The 14,442-nt window shown below is 33.5% G+C and overlaps 1 protein-coding gene across 2 annotated transcripts in view; it reads left to right on the top strand.

Moving 5' to 3' along the window:
- GRIK2 (glutamate receptor, ionotropic, kainate 2) overlaps positions 1 to 14,442 on the top strand; it is a 747,094-nt gene that overhangs the window by 509,366 nt on the left and 223,286 nt on the right. For both annotated transcript variants that reach the window (XM_011936507.1, XM_011936508.1), the window contains one exon: positions 881 to 1,087. In XM_011936507.1, the coding sequence (XP_011791897.1) occupies positions 881 to 1,087 (207 nt within the window). The remainder of the gene's footprint in view (positions 1 to 880; positions 1,088 to 14,442) is intronic.

The following is a 14,442-nucleotide window of genomic DNA, read 5'->3' as shown; positions in this document are numbered from 1 at the left end:
TATTTTGAGATGGAATCTCACTCTTTTGTCCAGGCTGGAGTGCAGTGGCGCAGTCTCGGCTCACTGCAAGCTCCACTTCTGGGGCTCACGCCATTCTCCTGCCTCAGCCTCCCGAGTAGCTGGGGCTACAGGCGCCTGCCACCACGCCCGGCTAATTGTTTTTGTATTTTTTAGTAGAGACGGGGTTTCACCGTGTTAGCCAGGTTGGTCTCAATCTCCTGACTTCGTGATCCACCTGCCTTGGCCTCCCAAAGTGGTGGGATTACAGGTGCAAGTCACCGTGCCTGGCCTTCTTCATCTATATTTTAAAGTAAATTACTATTTTTAAACTATAATTAAATATAGTAGTTTAATTTTCATGGTTGTTGGGACAAAATGTGATTATATATATAAAAAGTCCCCACTCCAATTCTTTGCACATAGTAGGCAATTAGTCAACAATTTTTTTCATTCATGTTATCCATAGATCCCATGGAAACAGCATACCAGATAGAGATTAAATGATATAATTCAAATTGGGGTGTTATCATGGTGAAATTAGATGTTGGATATCATGTATTATATAGCATATATTACATGTCACATGTTATTCATTATGTATAAGATTTATGGCGTAAGATATAAGATTTACCATATTTTTATTATATAGTTGTGGTGAGATTATAATAGTTAAGTTTTTTTTTGTAAAGCACTACTTTTTCTTACAAAACTTGAATTTTCTTTTAATATTCTAGACTTCATTAATTTTAACTAGAAGAAAATAAAGTTGACTTTGTTCTAAATAAATGAGAAATTTTTTGTCTTCTAAGAAAAGCTATAATTCTGATGATGAGTTTCATGATTAACTGTTACCTTTTTTCTTCTTGTTCAATGTTTTCAGGAAGAACCCTATGTCCTTTTTAAGAAGTCTGACAAACCTCTCTATGGCAATGATCGATTTGAAGGCTATTGCATTGATCTCCTCAGAGAGTTATCTACAATCCTTGGCTTTACATATGAAATTAGACTTGTGGAAGATGGGAAATATGGAGCCCAGGATGATGCCAATGGACAATGGAATGGAATGGTTCGTGAACTAATTGATCATGTAAGTCCCTTCCCTCATTATTTATTAGTTTGTTATGTTGCTACAAGGTTTACTCTTTTTTCTTGATGTATGTGAGTAGTAACTACAAAGAGCAGTGATATATTTCAAGTATGTATTTCCTTCAATAATTTTATTTAAGCTAGATAGTATTTGTCACTAAATATAAAAGAATCTAAGAGGGGTATATAGCCCTGTGTATGTAAACAGATTACATTTTCCACAGAAACTGAGAGGTGGAACATTATCTCTCTTGATTATTACATTTCAAAGAGATACTTCCCAGGTCCTTGAGAAAGGCTTTCCTGGGCCATAACGTTGGCAAGAGGCTTAATTAGCTTTTAAAGGAGTTACATACATTTCAAAGAGAGAGGGAGAAAGGACCTATAACTATGAATTTTTAAAGTAAGTATTCTAAGAACAGGGGGTGAGGAGAAGTGTTTCTTTCCTTATTTTCAGTTGGAAGAATCAGACCTTTTATTTGTAATTAGAATTTAGTATTTAATTAGTATTTAGTTTTTTAATTAGCTCTTGCAATTGCAAGTGTTTGTTGTTTTAGAAATAACATGTTTGTCACCTTCTTATTTCCATCCCTCCTTCTTAAGGGGACCTTAAACCTACAGAGTTTGGTATGATCTTTCAAATTCATTATGATCTAACCAAGATGGTTCTCGGTGGTACAATATGAAGATGCAACTTCAGATGGATATCTTAACTTTAAAAAGTATAATTCATAAATTTAGAAAAGGAGACTTTATTTCTTACAAAGGGTTGCAGTATGCAGGGTGGTCATTCACACAGGTTGGGACGCATAGTCTCTGGTTGGAAGTCAAAAGCAGACACTTCAATGGAGAGGCAAAAAGAATAGGAATTTATAGCAGGGTGGCTGAATTTTATATATATATATATTTTTTTTTCCCCCCAATGGGCTATAGGAGAAGTCATGAATATTTATGAAAGGAGAAACTTGTGCATGAGCATGAACATGCCTCTCCATGGATCCCATGTACAAAAATGGTGGCATTAGCATGGTCTGAGGGTGGAGTTTTCAGCCCTATGGCATCAAAAAGTGAAGCACAGGAGATTAAAATCCTTACTAAGCATTCTCTAAAGATGGCTAGAACCATTCAATGATCATGGTCTAACAGGCACAAAAAAGGGCGGGCAGAATCAAGGTTGGTTGATATCATTGTTGAAGTCTTTTGAAAGGGCCGTTTTCTGTTTTCAGTGGTGAAGTCTTCTGAAAGGACTGTCTTGTTTAGGGAAGAAAGCCTAAAGGCAGTTAGTGAGGAGGTTGGTGTATAATGAGGCCTGTCTGCCTTTCTATCCTGTCATGGTTGAGAACTCAGTTTTCAAGGTTACTCTGGGGTTCCCTTCCCCAAGGTTACTCTGGGGAAGAGGTCCATTCAGTTGTTTGAGGGGCTTTGGATTTATTTTTATTTCTCAGATATTAGGAGAAAGTGATTTTCCGAGGCATTAGGTATTGTTAGTCCTTGAAAAAAGACCTTTTCCCTGAAAACATCATTCCCTCTTCTCCACTCTCCCATACTCAGTAGAGCTCCATAAAATAGTGTGCTAGTGAGCACTTGGTAGGGCAAAGGTGAGTTCAAATCCTAAGTCTTCAGCTGTGCAGTTGCATGCATTGAGAACACTGCCTTAAACACTTTGAAACTTAACTTTCTGAAACATAAGATAAAGATAATTTGTATCATTTTAATAATTAGGAATGATATATGGGAATTTTCTAACACAGTGTCTGACATATAGTACATAATCAATAAATAGAGATGTAATTAATAAGCCCAAACTTAGTGTCTTCTTACTTGTTCTGTCTTCTACTATAGTATTTATGAGTGTTTGTGTTGAGGGCTAAAACATAAAACATTTAGACAGTATTACAATGAGAAAGCTGTAGGGACTATAGCACTATTATGATTAAATTTGAATTTAATCATAGTCAATGAGATCAATATTAGGCTTTGGTAGTGAAGTTTATTAATTGGATCCTTTGCTGTCACAAATATACCAGTCCTTTCCTACCTAAATGACCTATATGTTGTGAATGGCAGTTTTATATTAGCATTAATTAAACATAGAGAAGCATTAGGAGAGAGTCAAATTCACTGTTAGATCAGCAATAGGCAAGATAAAGAAAAACAAAACAAATAATATTTAGGGTACCAATGAAGCAGGGACATCGTTATTTTTTTTGAAAATTACTCTTAATATTTAAAAAAAATCAAAGTACTCATAGATAAAATCAAAACATTTTTGGAACTTCTTATACTTACAGTTTGATATTTTGTCAAATTTGAATTACACATATAGGGGACAAAGCTCTTGACCTGCTATAGTTTTGCTGAAAATCACTGATATGAAGCTAATTAATTAATAAGAGAAAGTACATATAAATGTATTTAACTTGTATATACAAGACCCTTCAGAATGAAAACTCAACTTCCCAAAGAAGTACAGAAGCTCGTATTATCATCTTGAGGTTACAATGAGAATGGGGGATTGCATCCTGGTAAAATAGTTTATGAGAACTTAAAAAAGTTCAAAGAAAATGAGTTCTATGGAGGAACAATAACCGATTACTACAGAACAGAAATTAAGTTGTAAACTTTTTTTTTTCTAGAATTTAAATGATGCTTAAAGACAATGATTATCTTGAAAAAGGGTCTGTTCAGATGTGGTTAGATTTTTTGTTTTCTTTCCTGTAATGGATAATGAGATTACAGGGAGGGAAACAAGAACACTTGTTCTCCTAGGCGGGTTAAATTCTTTTTGTAGATAGGAGAAAAGTCTCTTCTAGTGATTTTTGATCCCCAAGAGTTTTTAACTTAAAATACTCTGGCAGTGAAGATATTTATTTTCTTTCTTAGATCTTTGAGGATCTTAATCCAGCATTTCTCAAATACATTTTATTCTCCTTATTATTATTAGTTTTTTAAGAGATGGGATCTTTCTGTCACCCAAGCTAGAGTCCAGTGGCATAATCATAGTTCACTGCAGCCCTGAAGCCCTTGGCTCAAGCAGTCTTCCTGCCTCAGCCTTGCGGGTAGACACGCTAACATCCCTAGCTAATTATTTATTATTATTATTATTTTAGATATGTGGTCTTGCTGTGTTGCTCATGCTAGTCTCAAACTTCTGGACTCCAGGGATCCACCTGCCTTAGCCTCTGGAGTAACTGGGATTATAGACATGAGCCACTGTGCCTGGCTTCAAATACATTTGAAAAAATTAATTTCATGGAAACTTTGGTACATTTTAAAATGTTAATAATATATGTCCTACTACAGAGAAAATACAGAAGCAAGCAATATATTTTGCTTTTCCTTTATGTACTAATAATCTACTCTTTCAGTCCTAACATATTTTCCATGGGGCTGATCATCTTTTGAGTTTTTATGATGATTGATGACTTGAAATTTTTTGGTTAGCTCTAAAAAGTTGATAACTTTTGAAAGTTATCAAACTGATTGGAATCTAAATTAGGATGCTATTTTATCATATCCGTTCACTGCATTCATGATCTTCTTTATTGTACTGTATATTTGGTATAATTTATCTGCTTCAAATATACTGAAAATAACTAGGAGACATAAATAATAATAGTGCAGAAAATGTTCAGCATTCAACAATATTTATTGAAAGAATGACACAAATATTTCACAATGTTCCACAACAAACATGAAACTCAAGCACCACGATCTTTAGAGAATATGACCACATATATTCCAAATGCTTTTATTGTTAGATTGCCTTCCAAAAGCCCCAGTGAAAGTTTCTGTTCAAGGGCCAAGAAAACAGGGCCATACTTTCTTCTTGAAATTAAAGCATCATAACCTTTTGTATTCTAGTTTATAAAATATTTTATCACATTTTTCATTCTTAAAAGGAAGCTTAGCTATTGAGCCTGCCATAGTAGAGATGACTACACAGAAACTTACTAATGCAACCATTTTATTAAGTTGGATATACATTTTACTTGTAGCTCTGGGTTGTGTTTTTTTTTTTTTTATAGCTAATAACTCATTTGTGGGCTCATGAGACAACTGTGATAAGCATCTTATTCATAAAGCCAACTAGAATTATTCATTAGCATAAGGGAAAACACTTAAGCTGCAATAAGCTACCACAGCCTATTATTATGGGACTGCTTAAAGTGACAAGGTCAGTAAAATTACTTTCAAATCTCTGGTGATGTTTGCCTTGACATTGGAAAACCTCAGAGAATATTTATGCTTGTGGACATCCATGCATAAGCTAATAGAGTAATGCACAAAGTATCTGTAGGAGCAGGTTGCAAATAAATCTCAGATTTGTCCCCATCTTTAGTTTTTCACCCACCCAAGTAGCTCACACGTTTGCCATTTTATTATGTCTCTATTATATACTTCCTGCCTTTAATATCATCTCCAGGAATGCATGTATACATTACAGTCAGATTTTCATTTAATCAGCAATGTTATCTCAAACCTTTCTCACTGAAATCATTACAGAGATACTGAAAGATTCAGTGTATAATTTCAGGTACTCATGTTGGCCTTTAATTTCTTTTTCTTTGTCCCCTGACACCTGATGATTTGTGCAGTCCTCAGCTCTTTCCTCTTGTCGACTGTTTAATGTCCATCCCCAGGGTTCTTTGTTGGGGCTCTACTCCAAAAGGCTTTGTGTGCCATTTTATTCTTCTAAAAAGCCTACTTTCTTTGACACCTGTAGAACTACTACTTCTGGTACTTAATCATAGACATTCCTTATTACTTGAAATTCTTTATCCTTTCATCTTTCTTACAGACTAATCCCAGCTGGAGGCAAAATTTCAGAGTATCCTTAAGCCAGTGTTCTGCTGGTAATTCTCTGACCTACTGTCATAATACTGATAAAATGTGTGTGGGACTGTGTGCTCATACTCAACAGATCTACAGCTACTTCTTAACTGTGCAAATTTGGACCCCCTCTCTCTAACTTTTCTCTCTCTCTTACTCTCTGCTGTAGCTTGGGGAAAGTTTCTTACTCTGTCTTGAGTGACTTCTATCATTTATACAATGGGAATAATGATACTTCATTGAATGACGATGTGGATTAAACTTTAATATCAGAGGATAGAGAAGGACTATAGCCTTCTTTAACTTAGTTAAATACATCAGTCAGACAGCAGAGACTGGGTGTGTTTGGAGGAGACACAACAGAAGGAAAACCGTAATGACAGGAAGCAGGAAAAATTTAAATGCTCCAGGACCGTGATGCAGATCCTTCTGTAGATATTAGGCCCCTCATGCCTCAGTGTATGAAAAGCTCCTGGCATTGGTGGATAATCTCATGCCTATAAATGCAAATATTCCTCTTTAAAACCTGACCTCTAGTTAAAAAACTGCTACCTAACCTGGGTTGCAACTAAAGAAACAGCATAGAAACAGTGCTAAGACTGAACTACTTAATGGGTTTTCAAATCAGATTTGAGAAGTAAACTCTAATTTGGGACATGAATGCATTGCGCAGGCCTTAATGTGCTGAATGGCAAATAGGAATACTCAACAATGTTATTATTATTACTATTAAAATTATTATTATGGTTAATGTATCCAAAAGCTTGTCAATGTTTTTGAATGTTGCTATATTTTGTCTATTCAACCCCATGAGCTAGTTTACAGGATTACTGTTGAACCATGATTATATTTAAAACAAGTAATTGACTAAATGTGTGCTATAATGCTATTAGAGAAAAGGGGCATTTAAAAACAGATTTCTAAAGCCACATTAGTCATTCCTTTACCCATTAGAATTGTGTAGACTATGAGAAATTATCTAAATAGTAACATTTAAAGTTTAGCTCTTTTGTAAGTGCCAAACATCTTTACAACTTCTTTGTCTTTAAAGAGATTTGTGTTTTAATATAATTAACCATTTGATGTAGGTAAAAGAGTACATTGAGCAATAAATGCTTATTTTTTAAAGTAGGGTCATTTTTGTAGCTTCAAATGCTGAAATTTTAGAAGTAAAGAAAACTTGATCATTTGATAGGTTTTCTTAAGAGAATGAGAAAGAAATTCTGTTTCAGCTTAGAAAACAACTCAGTAAAATGAGAAGTCTGTTGGAATCTAGTTCAGTATTTTACATTATTTTTAAAAAGACCCATGATGCCATGGATTTCCAGCTGTCTGAATGCTTCCCAGCATGCTGCCTTGGCATTGCAATTGGTATTTAATATTATCAAGCCTTTTATGAATCATAAATGAGCCTTGGAGGACCTCACTACACTTTGCTTTTGCCTCCTGATTGCTCTTTTATTATATGTGAGGAAGGAAATCAAATATTTGTTTTTCAGGGAACTTAAAAAGGCTTCAGGTATTATCACAAAAATGGAAACACTAAATCAAAAAGCAGTTTATTCTAAATGGGAATTGACTTGCACAGCCATAGCTTTAAATTTTGACGGTACATTGTTTAATTTTGCATTCTAGTTGAGGCACTCTGGTACTTCCTGTGAAAATAAACACAAAGGCCAGGCGCAGTGATTCACGCCTGTAATCCCAGCACTTTGTGTGGTCAAGGTGGGCAGATCACCTGAGGTTAGGAGTTCAAGACCAGCCTGGCCAACATGGTGAAACCCTGTCTCTACTAAAAATACAAAAAAGTTTGCCGGGCGTGGTGTTGCACGATTGTAATCCCAGCTACTTGGAAGACTGAGGCACAAGAATCTCTTGAACCTGAGGCAGAGGTTGCAGTGAGCTGAGATCATGCCACTGAACTCCAGCCTGGGCAACACAGTGAGACCCGGTCTAAAAAAAAAAAAAAGAAAAGAAATACAAATTTAAAAAAAATCACAACCACCACCAACAAATGAAGACTGTTGGGGAGTAGAAATACTATTATTATTGTTATTTTTTAAATGTTGGCAAAAATAGCTAAAATCAGAAGTACAAATTTATAATTTCCTATGACCCAAAATTAACCTATTTATTAACTTTGCTTCAAGTGTCTCTTTATTGTAAAAGTTATAAAATATTACAAATAATGCTGAAATGCCTTCCTCACCATGGTTCTTCTCAATTTAGTATTTTCTGCATCAATCATAAAATATAAAACTACATTTTCCTCATCCCTCTCCAGGTGTAGCCATTATCTTAAGTTTGGTATTCTCCTGGCACATTTTGTATAAATCGTTCAATAGTACTATGTAACAGGATTATATCTTTTTTTAGTCTTCTACTGATAAACATTCAAAATGCTATAATTGAAGATGCACATCTTATCTTGCATAGCACCTATGCCAAAGCTTTTCCATGATATATGCTTATTTCACATTGCATGCCTGTAGCAAAATCTCATGTACCCCATAAATACATAAAATATATGAACAAGGAATTGTTGATCAGAGTTCATGTATTTTTTTTCCCAATTTTGTTAGGGACCTCATCTGAAAAACAAATGTCATTAGATATTAAAAAGATTTTTCTCCAAAATATTTTTACTAATTTACATGTCCACCCATAGTTTATAAGAATGTCTATTCCTCTGCAAAATCATTAGTACTTGAGATTAGACTTTTAGACTAGACTATTAGAGTATTTGACTATTTGAATTTGGTCAGATAATCTGGTGAGAAATAGAATCAAACTGCTTTAATTTTCAGATACTCATAATTAGCCATTCTTTTTCTCCATATTTAAATAGGCTTTTTAATTTTCCCGTCTTTGAATTCCCCATTGACTTCATTCCTTCTTATTCATGCATAGTAATTTATTATATTTTCTGAGTGCCTATAATGCAAATATTTCCCCCAGCCAAGACTTTATCTCTTAATTTCATTGTGTGTGTGTGTGTGTGTGTCCGTGTGTGTGAATGTATGTGTGTTTACATATGGAAGTTTTAAAGTTTTAGTTTGTCACATTTAGTCACTTTTTAAATGGCTTGTGAAGTTTGTGATTTGTTGGAAAAATTCTTTTTTAACTGAAGCTCAAAAAGGTATTTTCCTGTTTTTTAATATTCTTAATGTTTTTATTTCTCAATTTTAGTTCTTTCATCTACTTGTAGTTTGTTTATTAAATCCATACTGATTGGACCTCAACCTAAGTGAAAGCCTGAATTCCTTTCAGCCCGTTTATGAAGCAGTACCCCTGCAACACACCAAATTCTGCTACAACATGTATGCCAGCAATTTTCTCTTCTTTGTAAAAAAGAAACTTGAAAAGCAAGTAATTTTTACTTTTAAAGAGACATTCTGTGAATATCATCTCGGATGATAGAGACATTAGGAATTATGAAAAGTATGTAACATTTTTTAAAAGGGCTAATATAGTTATTTTGAAACGTTTTTCTCAACATGAATTTAAACAGTGAGCTGCTGAAGGTATAAACAAACTGGCTCAGCGATGTGGATATTTTGAAATTTAACCCAGAAACATGCGCTATCACAGATCCGTGTACTTCTGATTTATGCTATACTAGGTTATGATTCATTAGAAATTATCCCAAGATAGAGCCTCAACAACCATTTATTGAATGTATATTCTGAGAAAGACACTGTAACCACAGCAGTAATAATAGTTCTCAAATATAATGAATATCTTTTATTTAAAAAAGTATGTTAAGTGTTTACTTTTTCTTTCAGTGCTAATGTAATAAAGAATGTCTTCTCTCTTTATGCAGTTCCACAATTAATATTATGTTTAGAAATATTTATATATTTTTTTAAATTTTAAAATTATTTATTTATTTATTTTTGCTGTGATGTATTCTCAGAATACTTAAAAAAACTTGTTTCCCTAATAACAGTCTTCTGGTAATTTGCTCTTAATTGCAAAATCATAGCAAAAACAAAAGCTAAGGATTATTTTATTTGGCAATTGAATCATGAATTATTGAATAAATATCCCCAATGTACACTACTAAGTTCCTTCAAATATGACTTCTGGACTTAAGATACTTAAAATGTCTGTAAAAAAAGTCAAATTATGACTTCAAAGTCATAATTTGAAGATTGAGAGAAAGTACATTACTAAATTGATATTATAGAGACTCCTGTAAATGGAGACTTCTGTACACTGCTATCCATCCTATTAATACTTTTGCCCCTAAAAAACAGGAAGCAACTAATTTGTTATGCAGTACAGAGCATTGAAACTTTTCCTTAATGTAGTCAGGAAATGCTTCTTAAAAAAAAAAAAAAAGCTTCAATATCTTCTTAAATAAACAAAGGAAAACAGGTTAGAGTAGAAGAGGCGTGAAATTGGAAATTTCATTGCTCAAACAAAATGTTATGTAAAAATGAAAGTAGAAATATAAATTAAGGGTAAGGGAATTCTGTGAGGGAGCATGTCCAAAACTTAGGATTATTTAAAGTCAATAATAAAAATTTTGTATGTAATTTAAATAGTAAATTTACAATGACACTGTTGAAGCAGTGGGCTGAAAAATTTGTTTATCTGTGGTATATGGAACATCTGTGTGTTATTAAATAATAAATACTGATTTGCATCTATTAGCACCATAACAGCAGAATAAATGTAACTGAAAACAGATATAAAAAAAAGTGGCTTTTTTAAAGATGACATTTTCTGTAGAGCATAGAGCAAATCTAAACAGAAAGAAAGAAAAAAAAAAGCCCAACAAAACTTTAAAAAGTTAAAAAAAAGGAAAATCATAGCATGAAATTTATTAATGCTATAGAAATTTGTTCAGTGTGATTGGATTTTCCTTTCACATTAAATTGCATAAAGTTTCTTTTCAAAGTAAATTTGAGTGATAGAAATTTCAGAAAAAAATGCTAAAATAAGATATTCTTCATGATATTCCCATGTGGAAAAATAATTCAGTATTGTTCATTTAGCATTTTTGTGCCACTCACAGTTTTAGGTACCGAGAAACATATAAATCCTAGGTGAGATGATCATTAAATACATTTTATATACTTTAGATAGTACAACAATAGAGATATTCTGAAAATATTTTGGGAAGCGTGAGGGGGTATATCTAATTTTGTCTGGAAGGGAAAGGGTCAGGGAAGTCTTTAAGCTTGAATTATGAAAAAAAAAAGACAGATGCTTTTTCAAATACACTATTTTTAGTGCTGCAGTTCATTTAATTGCAGCATGTGTTCTACCTGAGGGATGTTATCTTATGTAACACCACACATGACAAAAATGGTGTACTTGGTCAGGTTTATTGAAATATTTTGAAAGCCAATTCAATTTAAAATGAATTGATAAGACTCAGACAATTTGTGGAGGGAGAATTAAGATAAAGAAAGTTTCTACATTTTTTTTCTTCTAAGGAGAAAATAGATCTAGTTTTCTCAATTAAGAAGAATTTATTGAAAATGTATTGGTATGCTAATATGTAATTACACTAACATTAACCACTGTTGTTTTGTGCCAAAATCATGTGCCTTCATCCATATAATTTCCTGACCACTTCTAATTGCACTTTAAGGTTTTGTGGCTCTTCTAGGAAATTCAGTTTGCAAAAGATATGGCCACTGAACTGGAGTTTATTTTTTACATATTTTATTATGATATTCATCTGATCAAGTCTTTTGTATTTTTTAAACATTATCCAATTTTGATCATTGAAAATCAGAAGTAATGTCTGTGGGACCTTTATAGAGCAAATAGTCTCACTGTCCAATGTGCACAAAAACACTGGCTTCTGAGGAAAGAAAGGCCTTTATTTGTCTTTTTTCAAATAGGCAAGTAGTCAGCAAGGAGACAGGAGTGAATTCAAATCTGTCTCCTCAATTTAGGTACCCCTTGCTTCTGAAAGAGTTTCAGTATTCAGGTTCCAGTCATGTCCCAGTCTTACTGGTATAGAGGGGAAGATTGATTGGTTTTGGGTGTTGTTAGAGATCAAAGCTTTTTCTATTGTGCATGCCTAGGCTACATGACTTGCAGTTTTTGTTTTTATTATATCTGAAAGATAACTCAACAGTTTGTTACCAACTAAGCAGGCCCATTTTGGGCTAGTCCAGTAGATACAGGACTTATTCAAGTACAAATTCAATTATGAATTTATCTGACAATATTTAGTTTAATATTAAACAGCATTAAACTATCCTTTATGTCCTTGTATTTTCACTTCCATGAAAATGAATGATTTTGATATCTTGTAATCTACTAAACTCTCTTTGTTGACTGTAGATTAATTTGCTCTTACCAAAATTTAGATTTAAAATATTCTAATTTTACTTTGTGCATTTCAATACATACATCATTAAGGTCCTTTTCTAGTTAGAATATAAGCTGTGGGAGGGCAGTAACTGTATCTCTAGGATTTAGCATTATGCTTAATACATAGTAGAAAATGAATGTTTGTTAAATGCATGAATCCTGTTTTTCCATCCAGGCCAGTTTGTCCAATTCCATTTATAAAACTACTTATAATCAGGAATATGCCACAAATGGATTTGCCCAAGCATTATATTCTATTGATGTGCATGTTTTGTCTCCTCTATGTAGGTGTCAATGTCTTGTTTGAGGCAGGAATGATTTGATTTTCTGGTATCTTTCATAGCACTTGCCACAAGGCTTTACACATAGTCAAGATGGTCAATAAATGTCTATCAAATAAATGGGTAGATATAAATTATCCACCTAGCCATTTTTTCTTTCCACAGGAATGCAATTAACTTGACATTGTACGTGTGATTACTTGAAACCGTAGCTATAATATTATCACACTTTCCTTCAGAAAAAAAAATGGGTAAAGTTGGTAAACTTATTAACAGAATTTTGAAGTAGAGAAATACATCATAGCTATCGAATAATAGATAAAGGCAATCTGAAACACAATATTTCAAATGTAGACACATAAAAAAGTCATTTTCAAGTATTTCTTAAGCAGATACTGTCAGATATATTGGACAACGTATGACATGAGATATTTTGAGAGCATGTGTTCTGAAAAACAGGGTAAAGGCACTTGGACAAAGAAGTTTCGTCTTTAAATCCTGCAAAATAAACATACACAAAAATCAGAATTTTTACCGATTACATTGGCGTACTTCAAATTAGATTTGATTACCTATACACACTATCAAAAAATAGCATTTCTGTGGGGCAGGAGCAGGATGGAAATACAGTATACACTGTAATAAAAGCATCATCAATGTAAAAGTAAAGATTTTAGCATCAGCATGTTAAGAATGAGTAATCCTGGGCAACACATGCTTTATCTTTTAAACATCTTAAAAAATCTTTTTGGATGGATTATTTCTAGAATGTATTACATGTATTTACTCTTTGAAACTGCAGGGCAGTAATCATAATCCAAACTCTAGTTGAAAATTTCATATCCATTTTGATGCTTTCACGATCATTCATCCTATTTATTTATTTATAAAAGTATTTCATGCAGTGTCTTCTTTTTCCAACTTTTATTTTAAATTCAGGGTTACATATGCAGATTTGTTAGATCACTATGTTGTGTGATGCTTAGGTTTGGAGTGTGGATGATCCCATAACCCAGATAGTGAGTATCACACACAATAGGTAATTTTTCAACATTTGCCCCTTTTCCCCCAACTCTAGTAGTCCCAAGCATCTATTATTCTCATCTTTATTTCCATGTGTACCCAATGTTTAGCTCCCACTTATAAGTGAGAATGTCTAATATTTGGTTTTCTTTTTTTGCTGTTAGTTCGCTTAGAATAATGGCCTCTGTCTGTGCACTTGTCACCGCAAAAGACATGATTTTGTCATTTTTGATGGCTACGTAATATTCCATGGTGTATATGTACCACATTTTCTTTACCCAGTCCACAGTTGATGAGCACCTGGGTCGATTCCTTGTCTTTGCTATTGGGAATAGCTCTGCGATGAGCATACAGGTGAATATATCTTTTTGGTAGAACAATTTATTTTCCTTTGGGCATAAATTCAAAGGATTTGGTGAGTCAAATGGTAGCTCAACTCAGTTCTTTGAGAAATCTCTAAAATGCCCTCCATAGCAGCTGGACTAACTGACATTATCACCAACAGTGTATAAGTGCTCCCTTTTCTTCACAGCCTTGCCAATATCTGTAATTTTTTTTTTTTTGACTTTCTAACAATGGCCATTCTGACTGGTGTGAGAATTGTGGTTTTCATAATAATTGTATATTTCACATTGCAATCACCCAATTATATAAAATTAATGTCTACCAAATTTCTTATTCATGGTTTGAGCTTGAAATGTTGCAAACATTTACCCAGTAACTACTTACTGTATTAGTCCATTCTCACAGTGCTATAAAGAACTGCCTGAGACCTGGTGATTTATAAAGAAAAGAAGTTTAGGCCGGGCGCGGTGGCTCAAGCCTGTAATCCCAGCACTTTGGGAGGCCGAGACGGGCGGATCACGAGGTCAGGAGATCA

This window comes from Colobus angolensis, unplaced genomic scaffold (assembly GCF_000951035.1).
Source record: "Colobus angolensis palliatus isolate OR3802 unplaced genomic scaffold, Cang.pa_1.0 Scaffold154, whole genome shotgun sequence".
Lineage (NCBI taxonomy): Eukaryota > Metazoa > Chordata > Mammalia > Primates > Cercopithecidae > Colobus > Colobus angolensis.
Note: the sequence above shows the minus strand (reverse complement) of the source record. Positions and strands in the feature narration are given on the sequence as shown.